This window comes from Gymnodraco acuticeps, unplaced genomic scaffold (genome assembly GCF_902827175.1).
Source record: "Gymnodraco acuticeps unplaced genomic scaffold, fGymAcu1.1, whole genome shotgun sequence".
NCBI lineage: Eukaryota > Metazoa > Chordata > Actinopteri > Perciformes > Bathydraconidae > Gymnodraco > Gymnodraco acuticeps.
The window spans coordinates 996,714-1,021,283 of record NW_022989980.1 but is presented as its reverse complement, the minus strand read 5'-3'; the positions used below and the strand labels follow the sequence as shown (position 1 = coordinate 1,021,283).

At 38.6% G+C, this 24,570-nt stretch overlaps 2 protein-coding genes across 2 annotated transcripts; both read right to left on the bottom strand.

Moving 5' to 3' along the window:
• Window positions 1-11,950: 11,950 nt before the first annotated feature.
• mid1ip1l (MID1 interacting protein 1, like) lies at window positions 11,951-13,766 on the bottom strand. Its single transcript, XM_034211846.1, has 2 exons — window positions 13,590-13,766; window positions 11,951-13,179 (listed from the first exon to the last, which is right to left on the bottom strand). The coding sequence occupies exon 2, from the start codon at window positions 13,104-13,106 to the stop codon at window positions 12,612-12,614; it is 495 nt and encodes a 164-aa protein (XP_034067737.1). The 5' UTR covers window positions 13,107-13,179; window positions 13,590-13,766; the 3' UTR covers window positions 11,951-12,611.
• A 2,076-nt stretch (window positions 13,767-15,842) lies between these two features.
• On the bottom strand, window positions 15,843-23,493 carry tspan7 (tetraspanin 7). Its single transcript, XM_034211763.1, has 8 exons — window positions 23,248-23,493; window positions 20,401-20,589; window positions 20,244-20,318; window positions 20,049-20,150; window positions 18,938-19,093; window positions 18,699-18,782; window positions 16,679-16,763; window positions 15,843-16,494 (listed from the first exon to the last, which is right to left on the bottom strand). The coding sequence occupies exons 1-7, from the start codon at window positions 23,332-23,334 to the stop codon at window positions 16,695-16,697; spliced, it is 762 nt and encodes a 253-aa protein (XP_034067654.1). The 5' UTR covers window positions 23,335-23,493; the 3' UTR covers window positions 15,843-16,494; window positions 16,679-16,694.
• Window positions 23,494-24,570: the final 1,077 nt, after the last annotated feature.

The window sequence follows — 24,570 nt, the reverse complement described above, 5'->3', positions numbered from 1 at the left end:
ATATTACGTCAATAATTTCTCACGTGTAAATAGAGTACCTCAGGGCTCTGTTCTTGGCCCGCTGCTCTTTTCTCTGGACATCTCAGCTGTCAGCTTGATATTGAGATGGCTGAAATAATTGTTCTTATGTTGCCAGTCCACAGCCGTACGTTCCTGTTTTCGTATAACCCTGTCTTTAAAAACCACTGCTTTTGAACAACCATCTGTTGTTTGTGTCCACCAAGCACCACCGTCTGTAATGGAGGTTTCTCTGTGCTGCATCATCATCTCTCTTTTTCCTGCCTACTGTTGCATCTTTTTCTTGATCTGGGGTTTGTTTGGGGTTTTCCTAATCTGAAGCGAGGGTTGTAAAGGAAAGAGGGTGTCACATTCCTTTCACATAGTAAAGCCCCCTGAGGCAAATGTGTGATTTGTAATATTGGGTTAAAATAAATAAGGCTGACATGACTTGGCATTATACCAGCCTACGTGTTTAAAAGCTGTTTTTAAAGGATCTTAAGAACATCCAGAAATACAAAGATAACTTAGTTTCAACACTTTCTTTTGCAAGAGATACATGTACAGGTAACAAATAAGACTAATGTCACAACATATACAGAAGATACAATGTATAAAACAGATGTTGTGATTGTGTGCCATCTATTCTAACTGCAGCTTGTAACTCCTGCTAGTGCGACACGACGGAGCCTCAGCGCAGGACGGCTGCTGGTTCATCCTGGGGAAAGTCTGCCCTCAGTGACTCAACACACAAACCTCTCATCTAAAATGTAACACACATACAGTCAGGGAATGCAGATAAAAAAATCAGCTGCCACTGGTATCTCGCCAAAACAGATATTTTGCATTCAATCAGTAGAGATTATATAATTCTAGAAACCAGCAATTGACTAGTTAAAATGTTGATTATTGACAATTCATTTGTTGCTAGTGCAAATGTAGATTGTAGATATTTGTAACTTATTTACAACAAGTCAACTTAACAAATATATTTCCATTGCAACTCAGGTACAGATGTCTATGAGTCAATGTTGACACTTTAACTCCAAGAAGAGATATCCATAAGGAGATTTTGACTTCCATGTACTAGGGAGCATATGGGCCTCTGTTTGATGTCTCAGTGTGAACCTGAAACACTGGGATGTTTTATTGTACTGGGACATACCAGTTTTTTCCCCTCGCGGGCCCCACATGGCGCAGACAGTCCTCCAGAGTTAAAACTGTGCGGTCCCCACGAGGTTACTGGAGTTCAGTCACTGCTGCTGCTGGGCGTTGTCTCACTGTAACAGATTCCAGACTGTAGATTTATATCTGATTAAAGTATTTTGATAACCTATTTATAACTGCATAATAAAACTTGATTATAAGATACAAAATATGAATTTCTTTCATATTTTTTATTTTGCCACTTAGGCTTTAAAGATCACTTTTTGTTGTAGATATTTTAGTATTAAACTTTATCCGGATGGTTTAGGTTTTTCCAAGTGAAGTTATCATGTTTCTGTGAGTTTAATGAGTCTCAGGAAATCATGACTCTCCTGTGAATCTGGCCTAATTACATCATACATGGAGCAGTTGAGCTGTCCGGGGCGGCTCCTCTTCACCAAGCCCCTGCCATACCTTGCCTCTGATTGGCCGCCTGGTGTGGGCCAGTGGCTTCGGATTGGATGAAAACAAGGGCAAGTCTGCACAAGACCTACTGACAGACTGACATGGAAAGAGGAAGGGAGACCAGCCTTACATGGAGACACAAAGGGTTATGAAGCATAGCAACGTTTGGCACAACAGAACATTATAGGATTATATCAAATGGATGGGAGGGGTCTTTATATATAAATTTAACTTACATTTCCAGAATGCAATATGAGGAATATTCAGTTAAACTAATATTTGAAATCTAATCCTGGCAACACATGTTAACTTCTGAAGGCTTTCCAATTGTATTTTGTGCTTTTCTGTATGTTATTTGTTTTAAAAATGAGTTCCTCTCCATGCCTCGGGTTCACTGAGGACATTTGTTATGCAATAGTCTTCTTTTAAAAAAAGACAAACACTCAGGAGAGGGATGTCCCTGCATCTAAAGCTCAGCCTGGATACTTCCCTTTTCTCACAGTCCTTAATGAAAACAGTTCAGTGACCAGAATCTTAAACATGAGAGAATAAACGTTGAATCTGTCTGAATTGTCCTTTGGACGTCTGGGGAGTGTTTTATTGCCGGAGACAGATCAAACTAGCTTTCATCCCGTGAGACTGCACTGGGCGCTTTTGTTAACATCAGCAGGATTTAGATGAATCTCTTTCCACTTCTGTTGAATGTCTGTGGCATTAAGACATGATGAATAATACAAGATAATGCTTTGACACAATGCATTTTCTTTTTCCGTGTTGATAAGAAGAGATCTACTGCTATTTAATCTGCTGCTCACTCTGGCTCGATGGTTTCACCCCCTCAACTCTAAATATAAGCCAGGCGATGAAAATAACACCGTCATGTATCGGCCCTCGCTGTTGGCCAGCAGCTTGACCTCGGCCAGACATCTGAGTAAGATTTGAGATTAGTCCAACATTTCTGCCTGTGTGCATGTGCATGAGAAAACCACCCAGATACAGTCATGATTATAATTGTTTGCACAGTGTATTTACAGCCTCACAAAGGTTAGATAAACTAGAGGCAGAATTATTTGCATGTGAAATAAATTGCTCTTTGCACTGAAAGGAGCTGAAGGGAGAAATGATGTGTGAGAGCTGCAAGCACACTGTTACTGCTGAAGTGTAAGAAATGAAATGAACTGAGACTTAACTTGATATGAATGAAAAGATAGCAGTTGAGTTGTATGTTTTATAATAGATTGGCATAAGTTGAAGTACCTACAGGACTTCAATTGACATTTGAAGTTGAAGCTCTAAAATAAAACAAAACTGAGTCACGCAGACGTAAAAAAATGTAAAATAAGCGCTTCTATTTCTAGCCACATGAAGTAAAGTAAATTGAAGTAAAGTAAACACATGCATGGATGAATGAATCAACTATGGGGCACAGGCCCAGGGGCCACAGTGTCTGAGGGGCCCCCCTGGCCTTCTGCCACAACATAGAGACACATGACAACAAGGAAAAGCCAGCAAATCACAGAGAGATGCAAAATGACTACAAAGAGACACTAAACAACAACAAGGGGCTAAACAACAAGTCTGTGTTCTTGCTCCTATGGTGGGGACCTTTGCATATGTGTGGCCAGGGGCCCATTCTCTCATGAGTGTGTGGCTGCCATTAAGATGTTAAAATGTTAATTGTTTGCGTCTAAACAAATCTAGTTTGAGTTGGAAGTCTTGATTGTTGGTTGAATTGTTAGAGTAAAAGCAGTTGAAGTGCAATCACTGAAGGCATGTTCACTTTTGGTCTTGAGTCACCTCTTTGTATTTAAACATTAGGAATAAGCAGTTTAAGAGTTAAAGCTAAAAGCAGTTAAATGTTCATCTTAATGTGGCATATGCAGTTTAAGAAATAGTGAAGTGTCAGTTGTTCATTTGCTGAAAGCAGATGTGAAGGAGTTGTTGAGTTTCGATTCAAACCCGATTTCATTTTAGGTTCATATTTAATCTCATCATCCCAAGTTCTTTGTCTTTGTTTATTTTGTAAAAAGGAAAACAACAGGTTTAAGGAAATATTAAGTAAAGAGGTAAACATGAAACACCAAAGCATAGTTTACATGTTGTACTACCTTGCCATTTGCAGATGCTTTCATCATTTCAAGGGTTAATTGTAAAAAGAGAAGTGGTTCATGCTTAGTTTAAGAGCTGTAGGAACAGAAAGACTCTGGCTACATGCAGGTCAAAACACAACAACATAAGGCTTCTTCTTCCTCACATTATATTTGTCGACCTGCTGGTGTATTGCCATCCAAAATAATTCAAAAAAGGGACTCTTAAGGGTTAAAGATAAAGCTTTTAGCCGAAAACAAACACTGATGTCAGAAATCTGATCACTGTGTTTTCTGTGGATTGGAGTGGTTTCCAATGGCTCCACTGACAACAGAGGGCTTTATTGTTGTAAAAGCACACGTTCTCTCACACACACACATACACACACACACACACACACACACACACACACACACACACACACACACACACACACACACACACACGCACAGCACTGCCATTGTCTCTCCTCTGTCTCGTAGATTAAATGCAGCGGCCAGAGATCGACACACACAGTGACCTGCAGCGAGCGGAGGGCTTATCTGTCTCATGTGAGAGGAGAGGACTTCAGCTGATTGTTATCAGCAACATAAACCTGATAATTACAGACAGCTGAGGACGTGAGGCCCGGATCACACCTCTCTATAGGTGTACAATCCAAAGTCTTAGCTTTATAGAACTCCTCTTTTTACAATCCTCATTACATGTAAACACTGGATATGAAACTACACAAAGAAGATATTCATGCCCAAAAGTCCCAAACTGTCTTTTTTCTTTCCTAGCAAACACTTTTGACTTTGTTTTGCATTAATTCTAATCTTTCTTTTTGTAAATATGCAAAAGTTCACATTGACTTTCTTGTTAAATCATAATCATGCCTCGGTTTGGTATGTTTTCCTTATTTTGAAAGTTGTTTTTTTAAATAAATATTTTAGATGAACTACATATTCTTAATTGTCATAACCATTCCACAAGTTAAACACCTCTTTTTATTTGTCCTAATCCTTGTTTTTTTGTACCCATTCCTCTACGTTCAAACCACCCCTGCAAACAGCCATGTGTGTTTACATTGCAGTGCATACACAGAGTGCATGACAGAAGGTAGTTTTGACCTATATTAGCAGCACATGTGTGTGTGAGCAGCAGACAGGGCTCAGAGTCACTCTGTGTCAGGCTGCTGCTGCTGCTGGACTCCCCCTCTCCTCTTACATAACCTCAACCCTCCCTCCCCTATATGTTCAGCACCGAGTCGCACACACTAATCAGCTGTGGTGCACCAGCGTGTTCAGAGTGGCGTGTTCTCCAGGGTTTTCAAGTTCAACATCGTGGGAAGATGGGTTTTCTGCTGTGAAAAAAACAAAACAGGCTTCATTGTGCTCTGAGTGCATTCAGTATTCTCTCCTCCCATCTCTGGTGACTAGGAGTTGTAACCCAAACAGCAACACCGAGTGATTATCTTCCCAAAACTATTTAACACAGAGCTATCAGGTCTTATCATACAGTGGATGAAAAAGCAGGAAGGAGGATGGGGGGGGGGGGGTTACCTCTTTGTTGGGTGGGTTCAGTGGGAAAGTCTCTGCCTGAGAGAGAACAAGATGTTCCCAGCTCCACATCTGCGTCTCCATGTTGACAAGACAAAAGAGCTGGAGCTGAAAGAGTGGACCGACGGACACTTAGACTTAATCTGCAATGCAGAGCCACGATGAAGGTCTAATACAGAGGCCCTGAGCTAATGTCTCCTGATAAAGCAAAGAGAATGTTGGTCTGATGTACTCCTGCTGGAAGTATTCAGATCATTTACTTGAGTTAATCACCACAAGTAAATAATGTTAAAGAAGATATCTTTACTCAAAATCCTACCTTAGCATTATTACATGTGCAACATGTATTTACAGTAAAAGTGGGAGGGATGTCAACATGCAGAAAGGGTCGATTTTGAGAGTTACATTTATTTCATTTGTATTATTATTGATGCATTAACACAAAGAGAGTTAGATGGTCATTGCAATGCTGTTTTACCTTCTTTACATGATGTTTAATTTACTCAATAGCAATGCATTATCATTTTTTTATAGCCACTTTTTGTCACACTGAAATGTATTGTATTCATCTTCATTTGTGAAGTTACTATTGAATATTATTCTTATTGTTAATGCTGTGGTCCTTTGCACGTGCCCTAGAAGGAATGCTTTTGCATGCTAGCAGAGCTCTTCTATTTTAAACTGGAAATTGTACTTTTTAATTTTTTTTTAATTTTAAATTGTTTTCTAATTTTAAATTGTTTTCTAATCTGTATGTATGTGACCCTGGGGACATTAGATAAGCTCCTGTCAAATCTCTGCGATATGATAAGTGTGTCTCAGACTTTTATCAAAACAGTAATAGCTAATGACTGAAATCAAAGTCATTAAAAACATTGGGTAACACTTTGATATCAAATTAACAAGTTCACATGAAGTTAGACATAAACAAAACCTTTATTTCCTATTTGCGGTCTGTCTGTTACTGGTTGTACATTTGAACCTTTCTATTAACTATATTGTTTGAATGCACTTATACAATATACTTTCTTATAATATAATACCATGCAACGCTTAATAGTAATTCTCACAGTCAGCTGCTTTCTTCACAAATATTTTCTGCTGCTCTTGCGCTGAGAGCAAACAGCAAACACACAGAAATGTTAATGACATCAGTGAGCGTGCTGGCTCCCATTACTTCTGCAGCTCAACAAGGCAGCATATTGTAACTCTGAGCGATGCACGATGATGTGGGCTTCCCCCTCTTTCACATGAGACAATTTTACCATAGCAACGCTGCATGTGGGCCGCATACATAACTCAACAACTCCAACAGCAACCTCTTATTAATCACAAGCTACCTTGGGACCGAGTTAAACTCCTGCCTGAGTCCCCTGCAGGGTTACATGGTTGATTTTAACTTTGAAGAATTACTCAAGTATTTCATTAAAAACAATTCACTGTACTTGTAATTATAGTATTTTGTTTTTCTGATAGAGACAATGCAATTTAACATAGCTCCAATACAGATTAGGGAACTGCTGCACAGAGAGTTAATACATTAAAACTGCAAGAAGCTCGAAACACATCGGAAACAGGAACACAGAAACACAAGTGATTCCAAAACCATTCTGCTTTGAGCTTCTGGCTGCGTTTTGTATTTGCAGCGTTTTGTATTTGCTGCAAGTTGGTAAATGTTCTATCAATTCTGTGCATATGTTGTCAAGTTTGTGAAGATTTTTCTTCATTTGCATGTGTTTCGGCGCATTTGTGTTTTTATATTTGCATAGTTTTTTATACGTTCCTCCTAATGGAAATATTGCAACGTTGTAATGCGTTTGCACTGTTTGGACACCGTACAAGACACACAGTGACACTAACTAACTAACTGATTGAGGCAGAGGCAAACCAGCAAAATAACAGTTTCTTTCAATGGAGTGTGGTCGCTTTGAAACGAGCACAGATAGTGTCTTCAGTTCCCCGTCAGAAAGGGCTCTGACAGCAAGTTAAAGCTGTGGAAAATATTCTAAACATAGTCTAGACTTTAACTGGTTTACTGTTTATTAGATTAGATTAGATTCAATTTTACTGTCATGGCACATACTGTAGTACAAAGTTTGCCTTCAACTACAAAATCCAAAGATTAGATACATGTGTTTACAGTATTTTCACACATTATGTTACATTTACGTAACATTATTGAGATTGTGTTGGTGTAATTTCCTTTTAAGAATTAAATGCAGACAGAGCATAACTTAAAATGAGTAATATTTTCTAAATATAGCAAACAATGAAGGTGATATTGAGTTTGCAAATATATGTCCCCGTCCTCAGTGCTGCATGTTGACCATCATCTACTGAAGGTTATACACCTCAAACACAAAGGTTTCTATACTGTCCCTTTAACAGCCTGCTGGAGGCCTCTTTAAATTAAGCAAATATTTTCTATGTTGTTTCCAAATCCTCTTACAGTTCCCACTGAGAGTCAAATGTTTGTCTCTTCTGTTTGATTTCACAGTTAACTCAAAGCTTTGCTGCGAGCTGACGAGATATTAAAGCAAACAGCACAGCGAATGTGCCCCGGTGTTTGCTCAGGGAGCAGAGCTGTTACCAGAGCAGAGCAGAATAAAGCTGACCAGGTTGTCAGCAGCAAACAGAGAGAAGGCGGAGCTGCAGGTATATATTGGTGCTTTAAGCTGCACTGCTAAAAAGATACAAACCCTTATTTAGAAGGTTAACTCAACCTGCCTTGTAAAGTAATAATCCATGCTCTGCCTGTGGATTTACTCCTGTCAGGTAGGAGCTTTACAGCTGTTGAGCAACAGACAGTGCTGCTGAGGTGAAGCAGATTGCTGCCAGGGAAGGACTGCAGTCTGCCAAGTCTGCGATCACGACGCACCCTCATGCTGGAGGGCGAGGTGGAGCAAAGAGCTGCCAACTAGCCAGAACATCAAGAGGCCTTTCAACACCCAAAGTCTCATGTCCCAAGATATGTTGGCACATTGCACTGACCCTAAGAGCCCTTGCAACACCCAATGTCTGACAAAAATATCAGACAGCTAAACAACTGTTTTGCAGCTCCTCTACCAAACACACGAGGAGTTTTGGGCATATACTTGTGTTGAAATGTTAATACAACTACAAGAATTGTGTGAGAAATTAAGGGTGCGGAAATTTGCACATAATGAAAATCTGTATTTGGTCTTGACTGCAAGATGCAAATGAGATTTGAAAGACATTTGATCTTCAATCTTTTTCTTTACTGTGGGCATTACAATTCTGAAGCTGTATAAGTAAATTAGCACTTTATATCATGGACATTGAAACAGTTAATCAAACAGCTGCTGAGCACAATGAAACAGCAATTCTTCCTCTAAACTCTGGAGCTGTTTCAAAACGATTTTCTCTCGGGTTTCTCAAGACATTGACGTGTCTTGGGAGACTTGTGCATGCCGGCAGTTGGAGCCATATTACAGAATATCAATGTCATGGTTCAAGTACTGCTTTGAGATGTGTTTGTCTGGAGCCTGAAATAGAAAAAAACTACTCAAAAGTATAATATATTTGAGGAGATATACCTTGTTTTGTGAAAAGCTATCTTTAAACAAATGTATCTGTAAAATGTTTGATCACATTTTCTTGAGACTAGAAGAATAGTACCAAGGATTGATCCAGTTCACATTGTTAAAGGAGTAGTCTATTAGGAATAAAGTGAGATAAAAAGGTTGATACCAGTCTCATATTTGTCGGTTAAAGAAGATCCAGCAGACAGTTAGCTTAGCTTAGCATAAAGACTGAAAGCAGGGGGAAACTGTTAGCCTGACATGTTTTTCTTATTTGTGCCTCCATACTAAAACCGAAGTTGAGTGCTATGAACTGCTCTGAGCCATAAGTTATTCTGATACATGTCCCCCTCAGCCAGTCCTCATTTCTACACTCTTCAGTTTTTGTACAAACTAGAACATGCAATTTCCTGCAGTAACATGTGTGTGAATGCTCAATATCACCATAAGGTGCATTTGAGACTTCCCCATTTCCAAAAAAATAAAAAGCTGAGATTTTCCATTGAACTTCATATTCATTGTATTAAGTAGCCTATATGTTATGCTGTTAGAAATGGATGTTGGTCAAGCTCCCACACTTTTTATAAATTAACTGCAAGCAGTGACAATGTACATGCAAACAGTTAAATGTATCCACCCTGTCATGGAAAAATTCAAAGTAGAGTAAATATATTGTAATTACATAGTGATTATGAAATGTACATTGCAGGTGGACATTTTTGGCTAATATTAGCATTTAATGAGCACATGGTGGACCTTCAGTTAGCAACATGATACAGTTAGCAACATGATTCAGTTAGCATATTTGTTTAACAAATATATTTCGAATTTCTGAAAGGTTTTTATATTACTTGACATTTCACTATGACAGAGTGGACATGTTAAGCTTGACAACATCCAACTACAGACATAATATGATTACAATTACGAAATATAAGTTTAAATACTTACTCTGCAACTAGCCAATGTCTCAGCCTCCATTGAGGAAAGACAAAATGATGGTAGCCTAGTAATGTCACTGAAAACCACGAGACATCAGATGTTTTTTATAGGGGCAGTTACCCCATAATGACAGGGTGGACAGCAATGTCAGGGACACATGCTCAATATTATTATGAAAATAGAAACAAATAGAATATAGCCATAATCAAAATGACTCGTTTTGTCAAATAACTTGTTGTGGACAATAAAACCATATCATTATTTTTATTTTATTTTCAGAGCAGTGTGTGGGACATGCCAAAAATCACGTAGGCCTACATCCAATGAAAAAATACGGTATTAAATTAAGGAAACACATTTCAAGAGACTTATCATTGTACTGATATGTGTGTAAATGTTTGGCCATTTATAATAAGACCTCAGAATTTCATTATTCTGCTACATTTTCATGATGACTGAGTGACTGATGGGGACACCAAAGTTACTTTATAGTGATATTGACTCAGCTGGGGTTGCAAAGCTTTGCTGACATTACAGGAATCTAAAAGTGCAGATGCATTGCACCGCTGGAAGACCTGCACACTGAATTGTAAATCTATCAGATAACTGAACAGCATGACCTAAAGAAAGAACAAATTAAACAAGCAAGATGTTGAATATCGAGCTAAAGAGGTGCTGGTGAATTTTTTCAGAGCAGGTCTAGCTGTTTCCTCTTGTTTCTAGTGTTTATGCTAAGCTAACTGTCGACATCTTTAAATATAAGACAAAGGTAAGAGTGGTAGGCCTATCAATCTTCACATATAACTCTTGGCAAGAAATTAAATAAGCAGATTTTCTCTAACGTCAGTAAATATGTACATTGCTTTATTTTTAGATGTTTAATATAGGCTACTGTAAGAAAAAAGATCCTCATTCTTTTCACATTTAGCGTCTGCCCAGCTGTCACCAGTTTGGTTGACCCAGTTTATCTGAGTGGGTTGAGGCACCCTGACCAGCACAGCCATTTTGATTTGCAGCCATTTGTATGGCCCTTTGTGAGTGCAGAGAAAGAGGAGGGCTGCAGCCTCGCACCGCAGGGCTCAGGCAGCAGTTTTTATGCAAACTCTCAAACCCCGGCCTGCGCTGTGCTGCTGGTCAGAGGAACACCAGTTTGTTTGACCGCCTGCCCTCCACTCTCTTCCTGGATTCCCTTCATACAGCAACCTCCTAATCACCGCTCTGCCTTTGAGGAGAAAAAAGCCTTTGCGAGCGGATTGGCTGCTCTTGGTGGAGCTGTTGCTAAGGGGAGGGTTTCCCTCAGTGATGGATAGATGTGGCAGCTGGTGTGGCGTTAGAGCAACATATACATGTAATGTCTAATTTATACCCCACTGCCATCTTGTTCACTGGGACAAAACTGCAGAAATATGTTATCCATGTCCTTAATCCCCACGCATTCCTGCAGAGCTTTTAAAGATCATGTTTGACATGCAACCAGGGTGTTTTCTTTTAATCAAGTGTATTGTCTTGCTTAAACAGAATCTTATCACTTCTAATGGGTTCAACAGCTTTTATGTCACCCTTTCAGCCGCAGGTCCCATTGTTTGAGATTAGTGGATGGTAAATGCTAAAGGTATTAGATTAAGATACTATAACAAATTGACTGAGCTCTTGTAACCTTTTGACACTTTGTAATGTGTGTGACAAATGGGCAGTTCTATATATCATATTTCTTATAAAGATAATCGGTATTGTTCCGTTATCAGAAATCAAAGGGCTAATTTAAGATGACTTTCATTTGTCTAACAAAGATTACATTTGTTGCTAAAAATGCATCTACATTTTAGGTTAAAAACGTACATGCAAGCTGCAGGATGATCTTGCAGGTGATTTGCATTGCACAACTGACTATTTGCATGAAACAGAAATGAATTAAACAATTCTGCTCGAGAGCACTTCTTTCTTTTGCAGCACCTCTTTCGAGCGTCACCTTAAAGTACTAGTTAGTTAAGTAGAAAAACTGTTAAACGCTTCATTAAATAAAGCTGTTAAACGGGCCCCACATACGCAGCAGTGAGTAAAGTAGCTGTTGTAGATGACATGTTATGGCATGTCAAAATGCATCACAATACATTCCTGTGCAGCCTTAAGCAATGAGAAACATTTTCTTTTTTAAATGAAGCTACAAAGAGGAAAAGAGAAACGCCTCCAACACCCTTCCTGTTAGCAGAGACAACACAAGCAAACATCAAGTTTCCAATTATTTATTTCAGGTTTACTGATTTAATATAAAATTTGAAATATCCAAGGACAAACAAATGAACATAATGAACCATTTTAGCAGTCAGATAATGGAGAGGTAACTGAACAGGGCATGAGGGTGTACAAAAAGTCAAGGCACGCCATGTTGCAGTAATACCAGGTGGAAAGATTTAGAACCTCGGCAGGTAAGAGCCCTTCAGCTCAGCTTTAAAATAATTTTCTTAAAAAGGAGGGACAGAATAACCAGCATTCAATTTCTCCTACAATTAGGAACCTTCTTTTATTCACAATCTGGTGACAAACTCATGTTGAAATGAATAGACAAAAGAGGGGATGGCAAGTTTTCTGCATAAACCAGAGCTGCGCTTCATCTGAACTTTGAGACCGATTCAATAAACCTCAACCATGCACAGTGCATCCTCTGAAACAGGCAGAGGGACACGAGCCGGCGTCACTGGTTCTTGTGTTTTGGTAGGGGAAGATGGAGTGTCGCTACTCAGGAGTGAGAGAAAGTCAAAGTGGTCGCCCTGGTCAGTGAACTGTCCATTGAGATCTATTAGGAAGAGATGGGGTTGGGGGGGGGGGGGCCCTTCTCAACACATCCCATTGTGCAAGTCAAGCAGTCCGAGGGGAGAAAAACGTATTACTTCTATCTCATGAAGTTTCCGCCTCCGATTTCTCTCTTGTACCTGTTGGTGAGGTGGTCGGCTTGCATTGTGAGCTTGGACAGAACTCCAAACAGTCCTCTGAGGTGATAATGAAACTGGTTCTCCAGGTCTAAGTTCTCGTCAGCGAGGAGGTCTCCGGTGACCGTCTGCTGCTCCTCCTGCTTCACCGCCATCTCCAGGAAGCTGGCGCCGCTGCTCATCTCCCTCTTCAGCAGCCCCCACTCCATGTCGTTCTTTATGGACTTGAGCAGCAGGTAGTGCTCGTACATGTCCCTCTGCTTGTTGGGACAGGGGGGTTCGTGATTGTTGTTGTTGGGCTCCACCTTGCTGGCCTCCTGCTCTTCCAGGGGGACGTCTCGCAGCATGCTGGGCACCATGATGGTCTCGTCCATGTTGTTGGCAGCTGCTATGAAGCGGTGCATGACGTTGATGAGTGAGTGCTTGTTGCTGGCGGGGTCGTCGCTGATCTGCATCATTTTGAAGGCTTTAGGTTGGCTTAGGTAGAGCTGGCAGGTGGTGATGTTAAGGCAGAGCTGCTTGGTGGCTGATCTGCAAGAGGATGAGAGAAAACATTAGGATGGAGGAAATAAATGGAAGTGCAAAGATTTGATAATGATGCTGCAAAAACAAAAGCCAAATCCAAGACTAATGTAGTCTGAAACAGGTTCACACACTCAGGGTACAAAGGCAACCAATCACGACATTCATATGCACACAGACAGCCCCCACACACACACTGTAGCTAGGCAGGAAATGTGATGAAACAGGGGCGGCTCGTTTCTCATCCGCAGAAGATTATAATAAATGTACGTCTAGCTCACACTAAAACAATTTCAACCACTACATGAATGATAAACCCTCATTTTGCCGCATTGTTAACGCCCGACTCGCATCAATATGACCTTGACTTCCTGTTGTTAAAATCTGAAACCCGAAATAAAGAAAGGAAGCAGACTGACCTGAACCACGAGGTAACCTGAGGAAAATGTTTCTTGGCTGGTAGGACAAACCAAGTCTTCTCAGGCTTTGCACACCACCCGCCGGGAAGGAAAGTAAAATATTTCCTCAACTAACCGACCGCGGAAGACCGTTTTTATACCGGACAACCAGCTTTGGGTGGAAGAAACTAATGAAGTCCGCCCTTTTTGTATTTTTCTACCGAGCCCATTGGGCAGCATGAAGGATGTGGGCGGACCTATAGAGCATCTGATCCAAAACGGACCAATCAGTCGTCAGATCACAGCTGTCACTCAAATGTATTTATACAGGTTTGTCTGCAATTATCTGCAGCTTATAGTTTGTCATCCTTTCTAGGCCGTTTACAGCCTGAAGGCAACACTGGTGAGTTTGACAGGCCTGCACGATGTTTGATATGGTGTGTTATTAAGAAGTTTGATTACTGTGTGTTAAATAATGCAAAGGTCCGTCTTTGGTTTAAATTAATAGTATTAGTCGCTTTTTTAATGTCTCCACAGCTGCCTACATGTATTATTTTACACAACATTGCCACCTGGTGGTATGATTTTGAATAAATCTTACAATGAACAGAAACTCATCACCTCCCTGACACCATTCATAATTTTACAATAGTAACCAGTCATTCACAGTCGTGGATGGATTACTGAACAGGACTAATGGGTGCAGGACCAGGGGCCCAAAACTGAGGGGCCACTCTGGCCTTTACCTACAAGAAGTCACTCAGAGTGTACGCACCAAACACAAAGAGACTTAAAATGGCGAGATGGAAAGAAAACTACAGAGAAACCAACCACAAATAGATGCAAAACAGCTAAGAGAGACTCACAGCAAATGTAAAGAGATGCAAGATGATAATAATAATCTCAAAGTGATAAACTAAAAGACAAAGCAACTACAAAAAGGGATAAAAAACAAGACAAAAGTAAGAGGCCTAAAGACACAGCACGACTACAAAAGGGAAAAGGGGCTGTGCCCATATTTTGTTATAATCCACCGATGACCACAGTATCTATACTAATTGTTTAATACAAAAATTGTTCTAAAGGAAGCCATTACCTGTCTTACCTGACAGTGTTAATGTTACAAAGCTCCAGCGTCCACCTTGAACAATAAGTACTGACACTGAGTTGTCAGGTTTATCTGCTTGTATGACATGTGCACACAGGTGTATTTAATAAAGTTAATTAATGGGGCGTGGCAGAGCATCGTTACAGTTATTAGTTACACCTGTGATTCTCCTGCTATACCAAGCAGGAGCACCTTTTAGGAGCAGCCAGCCAAAGATTTTAGATTTTCTCAGTTTTGAAGTTTTTTAGAAGCTTGTAGAACAACAATTATCCATTAATTTACAAAAAAGGTCAAGATTAAAAAGTGTACAATACAAATGATCTTTTTTACATCACTCTTGCCATTGTTTATTTGTTGTCTTCTAAAGCACTTTGTTTTGAAAAGTGCTATATAAAGTTTGCTGTTATTTCTTTTGCGGTCCCAACTAAATAATTCACTTTGATTGAGATTTATTTTATGAACATTGACACACACACCGTCATATTAGCAAATGATTGTCTTTCATTGCATATAAAGGATTCATCTCACAAGTGTGCTTTATAAGATCCAAAGTCAGTGTTGCAGTCAATCATCCAGCCTCCCCGCTCCAGTTATGGGACAATATCTTGTTTATATATTAATCTTATGAAAGAGTTTATATCTTGTGCGGAATCTAGGGACGTTTTGAAATAACTTTAATATTTATAACAGAACACATTTTTGGATCACTTCATGTTAGTTTGGATTCTGAGGAATATATCCTGCCCTAGATTAGTATTATTTCTTCATAACTAAAAAGTTACTGTTCTGTCAACTGAGTGGGACATTTTCTTCCTTTTAAAATGTAAGATTATAAACATCAGGGTTTCTTAGGTCATAGGTCACACATTCCATTTTTATTGAACAAAATATGTATTACCAAACCTCATAACCAAAATGACTCAATAGTAACACTTACTGTTGCACTGCACAAGGCATCTGAACTTCCATATTGTGTTGTATCCAAAAATAGTATGCTGTTACTCTGCATATTATAAAACAAATGGCTTACACTTGTTGTGAATGGATCCCTCACAAGGCCCCAAATAACTGAGTGATGTTTGTCTGCCAGAATACTTCTGATGATTGAAGAAGCAAACAGCTGTAGGACAGACACATCCTGAGCTGCTCCACCAGCACACACACAATTAAAGATACTAAATTAAATCTTTATTTTTTTCAAATATTTCACATGCATCCACAAAGAATAACAACTTAACACTGAAATATGTGATATAAAGTTGGCGGGGTAACTGTACTTGGCACATATGAATGAAAGCTTTCAACAATACTGGCTACGTAATTAGTCAGGCTCATTCTCAAGTCCTTACTCGCTTTTTTTCAGGGTGGCGACCTATCGTCCATGTTGGTTTCACAGAAATTCACTTAGTTTTGCAGAGAATATTTAACAGCTTATTGTCTAGATTTCATCTGCTCAGCCACAGACTAATATTTTAGCAAAAATACAAGAAAGAAGGCAGCTGCATTATACAAAGACACAAGTGGAAAGGTTGACAATTGGTCAAATGAATTAACTCAAAGAAAAGTAACATCTACACTTAATATAAATCCCTAATTAAATCTCAGGAGTAACACATGATCTCCGAAGGTCCTTTACATTTTTTGGTCAAACTACACTGCAGATAACATTATTTCCTTTCTGCTCATTTCTTGCTTAATAAAAGAAAAAGCATGGAGTGTTTTTCCCTCTCTAAAATAATATCAACTAACACGAACACAATAATAAAATCACAGGAGATTCTTTAACTCAGTTTGCATCAGGAGCTGCCCATCAGTGACCTGTAAATAGAGATGGAAAACGTGTCAGATATCTGCATTTGGACATTGGATCATTTCATCACTGCTTCAGTTTCACAATTTGTGCTCAGATTATTCTGAACATGATTTATTCTCCCAACAAAAACCAGATCAGCCAATTTTCTTTATATATATATATAATGCATATACTGATAACAAGCCTCACCTGGGGAAGGTCACTGTTAGACCATCTCATACTGGTTGTTGGTTATGTATCGAGACAAGCAGCAGGACAGGAATATCCCAATGAGCTGAGAGGAAGAAAAGAAAAGAAAATGTAGATTTATCAAAACAGACAACTCCTAACACACTCCAATCCACTTTATTTGTATAGCACATAATAAAAACAGAGGGTTTACCAAAGTGCTTCACACCAAACATAACATTATAATAAAATATAATATTACAATAATAGATAAAAGGCACACATAAGAAAAGATAAAAGGATAAAAGGCACACATAAGTATTAATACACGGTACATAAAGGCTATGGACAGACAATAAAAGCATAAAAATCGATAAAACAGCTCAGACTGACTCGAAAGCGAGGGAAAAGAGGTGGGTCTTTAGGCGGGACTTAAAGTTTGGAGGGTGGGCGACAATTTGACATTAATCTTAAGGAAAATTAAGTTTCTATCAGTTATGAAGAGATAGAATATCATTACCTTTAGTTTACATGTGAAAATATATTAAATCAGGCACATTAAAACACATTTACATATAATCACAATAGTAGCTAGATAAAAGGAGAACTAATAAATTAAGGTTAAATAATTAAATATGTAAGGATTTGTGCTGAGGTTGCAGACTGGCTTCAAAAAGTGGCCGTTCTTACTGACACAAATATGTTATGGTAACAGGGACAAATTATTCTTTATAGACGTTTTTCTTTGCATAGTGAACATTTTCAGTCAGTAACTTAATGGATCACGGTGTGGTCATTTCAGATTTGGCCACTTAGGCGTTGGCAAGGTTTGCTGTGATACAAAACAAAATGGACTCTTTTACTTAGCGGCAGATAATGTCGCTCTGTCAGCTGCACATACAGCAGAGCATAGGTCAGCCACATTAGTGCTCAGACAGGCTATAAAGAACATTATACATTAACTATAAAGATTAAAGTAAAAACAAATGTGAAAGTGGAAATTATTACCGGCTGTAAATCATATTTGATTATGCAAAGCGACTATCTGGATTAACTTTGACCTGCTGCACTTGGTTTTAGAATGTGGTTGTCGATTATAATCAACATGTTGGTTTGGTCATAGCATCTAGGCTGTAAAATAATTGTTCACTGATCCCTTTATAATAGAATTGTAATAATAAATTCCATAGGGAGCAGTAGAAGGTCATTTTCTTTTACTTTATTAGATAGTATGCTGTATAAAGCAGACAGGAAATGAAGGGGGAGAGAGAATAGGAGAGAATAGCAACAAGTGTCCCCTGTTAGACTCGAAATATGATCATTGTCTGAATTTAACTGGGATTTAATGCAAATATTATGTCCGGTTGTCAGTTTTTGTACTTATTGGTTTATTAACAGGGACAGTGCACATTAATAAACATTCAGGTGATGGGGATAGTTAGCCAAAAGGTTCATTTTAATTTGTGCGTGTTGTAAATGTATCCCTCACAATCTTTCCCTTCTAGACTCTTTTACTGTCCGTGTCACTGCATCCCCAGATCTAAATGATTGTGGTTATATAAATGAGATTTATTATGCTGCTGGGCCGCCTCGTTAAATCAGGTGTGGGGCGAGAGACGGAGCAGACAGGTTTTAGACTGCAGTGAAACTCTCACGCAAACAAAATGTGGATCGAATTGAATTAGGTTGTAAAATAAAAACACATCATAAACTTTACATTTTGGCTTTAAAACGCTCAAGTTATTTGAAAGGTTCGGACCGCAAAAGTCAGGAAAAATCTTATGCATCAAAAGCTCAAATGTATTTCTACAAACAGTATTTAGTGTTATAATTAGTGCAGCATTATCTTTGTCTGCAGCAGTTCTGCAACACCAGGCTTATTCATAGACAAGAAAAGGAAAAAGCTCTGCAGCACTCAAATGTTGATTTTGAATAATTATGATTTTAACTTATTTGTAACAGCCTTAAATGTAATTAAACTAATTCTTATGCAGTACTGTCTTATTTGTTCTGAGACAAAGAATGTACATATTTGACATACCTGGAAGAATGCAATCCCAAAAGAGATCCCAGCGATGATTCCCAGGTTGGACTCCATCACATGGGTCACCCTCGCAAAGCAGCCCTACAGCAGAAAGAAAACATTCATAATGGCTTCTAACCCTTTCTACAAACACAGTTAAACATTTGAGCTATTAATGTGGTTGTTCCTTCAAATAAAACTAAAGCCATTAAACCTTGACACAAATATGTAGTGGTGGTGTAAGGCCGTGAACTCACCACGGTGTAGACCTCCTGCCCGGCCTTGTCCGGGTCCTTCAGGCTCTCCGGGGAGCAGTTGGCGCTGTCTTTACAGCAGCTGGCGGGGATGCCGCTGGCTTTAAAGTATGCTGTTTCGCTCCAGTCAGTGTAATTGTTCACTCCGCAGCAATGCAGCTATATGGAGAATCGCCAACAACAAAATGATTACAACAATGTAACAAATGTCTTGATGTATCAGAAAAGGTTGGTCAAACTCTTTTTTTTAATGATGAAAAAATAAAAACACTTGGATATTTCCTGGCTGGTCATTAAATGATTTAGTGATGTCACTGCAGATGTTTGGGATCACCTTAAGAGTGCCACAGGAATGAATGCTAAAACCTAGAAAATGTGTAAGCATGGATGTATGTTAGGTGACCTCTTCTCAAAGTCAATGGGTTTCTTGAAAGGGTTTCCTATAAAATGCCTGAACCCCAAGCATAAGAGATGTTCATGTTTTGATCTACGACAAAAATTAATGTTTGAAACTTATCCTATCTTAAAAAAGGCTGTTGCTAACAAGTGACTTAAGCCTAGAGAGTAGCCTGGAGGACATTATACACAACTACTCAGTCAGCCCTTACAGCCTTGTTAGGTTATTTATACTTTTTTGATCTTTTTGGAAGAAGGATGTAAGACTGACAATTGAGCCATGACCACTTGCTAGATTAGGTAACGCAAAAAAAGCATGCAAAATCTAATTAGAAATAACAAGATGCTATTTACTTCTGGCGATTGAATGAACACTATAACAATCCTAAAAAGAAGTGTTCATTAGTAAACAGTATCTTTCTCAACAGAAACATGAACATTAGCTGCAACAAAGTCTATTTTCATCCAAAATCAGTAGGAAAAATCCCAATGGCTTTTTGTCGACGAAGGCAGGGCAAGCTAGCTCACAAAAACACGTCATCCATCCATTGGGAAAACATCTGCAGCGACTCAAGTAACATGCTCGAAAGTCTAAACCTACAGATCAGCACTTCTCTGTTGGTTTAATGCTTAGTTTCCCATGTGAAATGTTGTCATATAAACAAGAGTTATTTGTTTAGTACAGTGAGTCAGATAAAGGTAGCACCCTCCCACTCACAGTCCTCTGGATGACGTCGACTGCACCGCTGCTGCTGCTGCCGTCGGTGCTGTTGTAGTTTGTCACAGCGTTGTCATAGGCAACACCTAACTTGGCCTTGATCTGTTCAACACAAAACAAAGGTTATATATTTCGGTGAGCTGATGTGATTTCATTTTCTTTACAAGAAAGGTAATGTTTCTGACGGTAACTGACCTCGTGTCGGAAGATAAATCCAGAGACACCGGCCACAAGCTCAGCCAGGAACACCAAGGTCAGAAACATGGCATACTGAAGGGAGCAATAAAAGGAAAATTAAGCAGGGTCACATCTGAAGGGAATATTTCAGTGAATTTACTGCGCCTTCACCCACAAGTTTGAGCATCCATGGGCTGCCGCGGCATGTAGCGAAGCAGCCGAACAGTCCGAAAATAACGATGATGGCTCCGGTCCCGATGAGGACATATGGTGCATTGGTGCTCTCCTCCGAGGCCAGAGTGAAGTAGGCCTCCAGGCTCACCTTCCCCCACACGCCGACCGCCAGCAGGATCACGCCTGTGAACTGAAGGCGACAGCAGGGAGTCAGTTCCGGCAGAGAAGAGCCAACAAGAAGGATGAGCAGGCTTTTATGGCCAAAACCTGACATTAAAGGCTTGAAACCACACTGGTACATGTAAGAGTTCAGTAGCATTTAATCAAACCCTTTGAATAACTTTTAATTGTTTAAACTGTTTTTGAAAAGGTTTTACCTAAAACAAAAATGGGAAGGATAAAAGATTTGATCAGCTCGATACGTAAGAGATCTAGACATATTTGTACACATTTGAGACTGGTTCCAAAATAAAACCAGTTATCAGTTATCCTACATTTTCTAAAAAGGAAAATGAATAACCAAATCTAGACCCTACCTAGGGCTGCTCGATTACGGCAAAAATCATAATCTCGATTATTTGGGTCAATAATTGTAATTGCGATTATTAAATGCAATTATTCATTGACTTTGAAAACATCCATTTATTGGAGAGAAAAAAATATGAACAGTATGTTTTTAACAGTTGATTACCCTGAACTTTAAGTAGAATTCAACGAAAGAAAAAAAAGTAATAATAATAAAAAAATAATCATTTTATTTCGATTACGTTGTTTTCGTAATCGTTGCAAGCCGTAATCGTAATCGCGATTAAAATACGATTAATTGAGCAGCCCTACCCTTACCCTGTCATGCACAAAAGTCAAAACATGAACAGGTTTCCAGTTTTTAAATGTGAGGATTTGAAACTCTTATATGGACATTTTGATGGCCATTTGACATAGACATTTTATAAACCAAACAATCAAATAAACTAATCAAGACCCATCAATCATTACAGTTATCTCTTCCTATTTAAAAACCAGTGAAAACGCTCTGACGTACAAATATTGAGTTTTTCTGTTACCAAACAGTGATCATGCAGATAGACGAGTGATCTGTACCACGTTTGGCCAATATCAGGGACACTTTTAATTAGGAACCATGATGGGCTGAATCCATAACAACTCAGTTTCCTTCATTGATTGATTTCATCAGTTTGCAGTGGACACACTGCAGATAACGGTTGGAGTTAGAAGAGGATGCTGGAGCTCTGACACTCAATGTGTATCCAGAGAAAACATATAACCTCGAATATTGTTCACAATCTCAGGACAGAGGCTGCAGATGTGTATTTACCTGACAATATTTTAGTAAAACCACACCTGGGATACCCCACTAGCCACAGGTTGAATAATCTCAGCATCTCTTTCCTTTACGACTGCCCACACGAGTCATTAGCCTGAAGGGAGGCATCAGTGCATTGAGCCAAGAGCAATACATTTTCAGATAAAAGCATTGACCTGAACTTTGCAGCAGCCTGAGATGGCTGTTTGCTCGGTACAAAGATTAAAAGGGAGGAGCAACGATAACTGCTCATTTTCTTCTCAAGACAAGCTAGTGTTTAGGCTTTTCTTACATGTAATTATGGCTGAAGCTAGCATTGATTTTCATTATTGACTATTCTACCAAATATTATCATGATGAATCTTTTTTTATTAATAGGATTAGTATAAAGTAAGATTAGATGACTAAATTGACAAAGAAAAGCATTACATGGCTGCATGCATGTTTAGTCTGTTAACTAACAAGTTGATAAGTAGAACATGTAATGATCTTGTATTTGCTTCTGAAATATGAGGATTTTTCACATTTTCTTTGTCTTGTGCAACAATCAATCTGAACATCTTTGAGTTTGTAATCTTGGCAAAACAAGGCCTCTGAAGAGGTCACCTTGGGCTATAGGATATTGGAAAGGATCCTGGAAAGAATTATACAACTGTGTACTAATTTTGAAAGGAAATAAAGTGTTAAAACTCCAATGGACCTTCCTGTTCTACCTTAAAATCAGTACCAAATGACATTGTCTGTCCCACCATAGACTACAACAATTAGATCCACAGAAACAAATTAATCAACAACAATTTTGATTATTTAAAAAAAGCAAACATGCAGTTATAATGTTCCAGCATCTCAAATGTGTATATTTTACCAGAACATTTTAGGGTTACCTTCTACTTTCATGATAGTAAACAAGAATCTTGGATTGTTTTAGACTTTTTCTGTCTCAAATAGGCCCATTGAGAAACAAACTGATAAAATAGTGACACGTATTGTTAGTTTCAGCTTTAAATGTAGCTATTTACAGAAAACGGTGTGAGTGGAAACAAATGTTGACTGAGGTTTAACTCCTAAACATTTTCTGTTAGACAAACGTTGCACTTTAACGTAGCCTATAATTAAGTTGGAATGCAGAACACCATCAATGATAGCCTACAGTGAAAACATATTACCTTTAACTTATAAAATATCACTCTCAGCCAAGTTAAAATGTAGCTAAAAACATTATTTGAGGTAAAACCAGAAATAAATCAGAATACAGAGCTAAGGGCTGTTTTCAGACAGTTGGTATCTGAACAAAACAACGGTCGCTACGTTTCCAACAAGTGGTTCTTTAAATCAACATAAACCTGCTCCACTTGAACTTTAACGACATGTAGCCTCCACAACTTATTGAACTCCATGTGTGTTTGTGTGTTCCTGTCGTGAAGGAGTGGAGTTAGTTCGCCTTGTTGGCACCTCGGCCGCGGCTCTTAGCCCATTGTTGCTCCTTTAGCTCCTTGGCCCCCATTACATGCAGCAGCTGCTCACCCAGAAAATGAGGCTGTATGAGATGAGGAAGGTCTTCAGGCAGGTGATCACCGGCTTCGTCTGAAGCCTTCGAGACGGCGGCGACATGGTGCAGTTTTTACTTTAAAACTGGTAAAAAGGAGAGAAAAGTTGACTTCACAGCGACCTACAGGGGAGAGGGGGAGAAAAAACCTTCAAGGATAAATCCGAGGAGAGGGGGAAGTGTCGTCACTAACTCAGATTCACTTTCCTGAAGGAAAAACAGCTTTAAACTATTCACAGTAAAGTCAGCAGTGATATTCATATTCATCGACAGATCAGTCTCAAGTGCAGCTTTCAAAATAAAACGCGAAAAAACAGGTTTACAAATTAAACAATAGCTTAAAAACACTACTGCATTATGGCTATTTTAAACACACACTGGAGTAGCCTAGTGGAAAAAGCACTTAGATCTTTTGCAAAAACAGCACTACGACGTTGTTAAAATGAAGGACTAGCATTCAAACTCACAAGTAAAGCATTAAATTACAAATGATGCATCTTCATAAATCTATCTATCTATCAAAAACATTATAAATTGCAAGTAGTTTATTCATATGAATATGTGTTTATATATAGCTTGGTCTTATAATTCATAAATGTACTATTTTTTTCTTTTAGATTCTTTGTTAAATAATCTTTCACTATCTATCCAACAGTGTCATATTTTAACATCTGACTATTTATTCCTATAGGCCTATTGGTCTTTGAGTGTTAATATAGCCTACATTTGCATGCAGGGCTGCTGAAACACATCTCAAACACTATTTCTGAAAGGAAAAAAAGAACAGACACAACTTTCAACCCGATAAAAGGTTTTAAAAGCTACTCATGATATATCTAATAATCAGTTATAAGCCTTATTAGATTTGGTTTAATGTGTTAAAGTCCAGTTACCATGCAGCCAAGTGTAAACTCGTTTTAATGTGTGCTTTTATTTTTGTTGAAAGCAGAACTACTTCCGGCCTCGTGCTGTCTAACTTGTTTTTTAACATGCTTTTTTCCCTCTTGTATCAGCTGAGTAAATACAAGTTTCACATCGACGCTCATAAAATAAAAACATGTAGATTAATTTCATTGATATAAGGCTCATCGTATCTTTTAAGCTTCTTGTGGGACTGTCTAACTAGTTCTTGGTTAATTTTTTAACTCTACTCTCATTGAATTGTGAAGCACTTTGAGATGACGTTGTTTTTAAAGTGTGCTATACAAATAAAATGTATTATTAGTATTACATGTATTATTATTAAATGTATTATAATTTATTATTATTATTATAAAATACATGTGATGACACTTATAAAA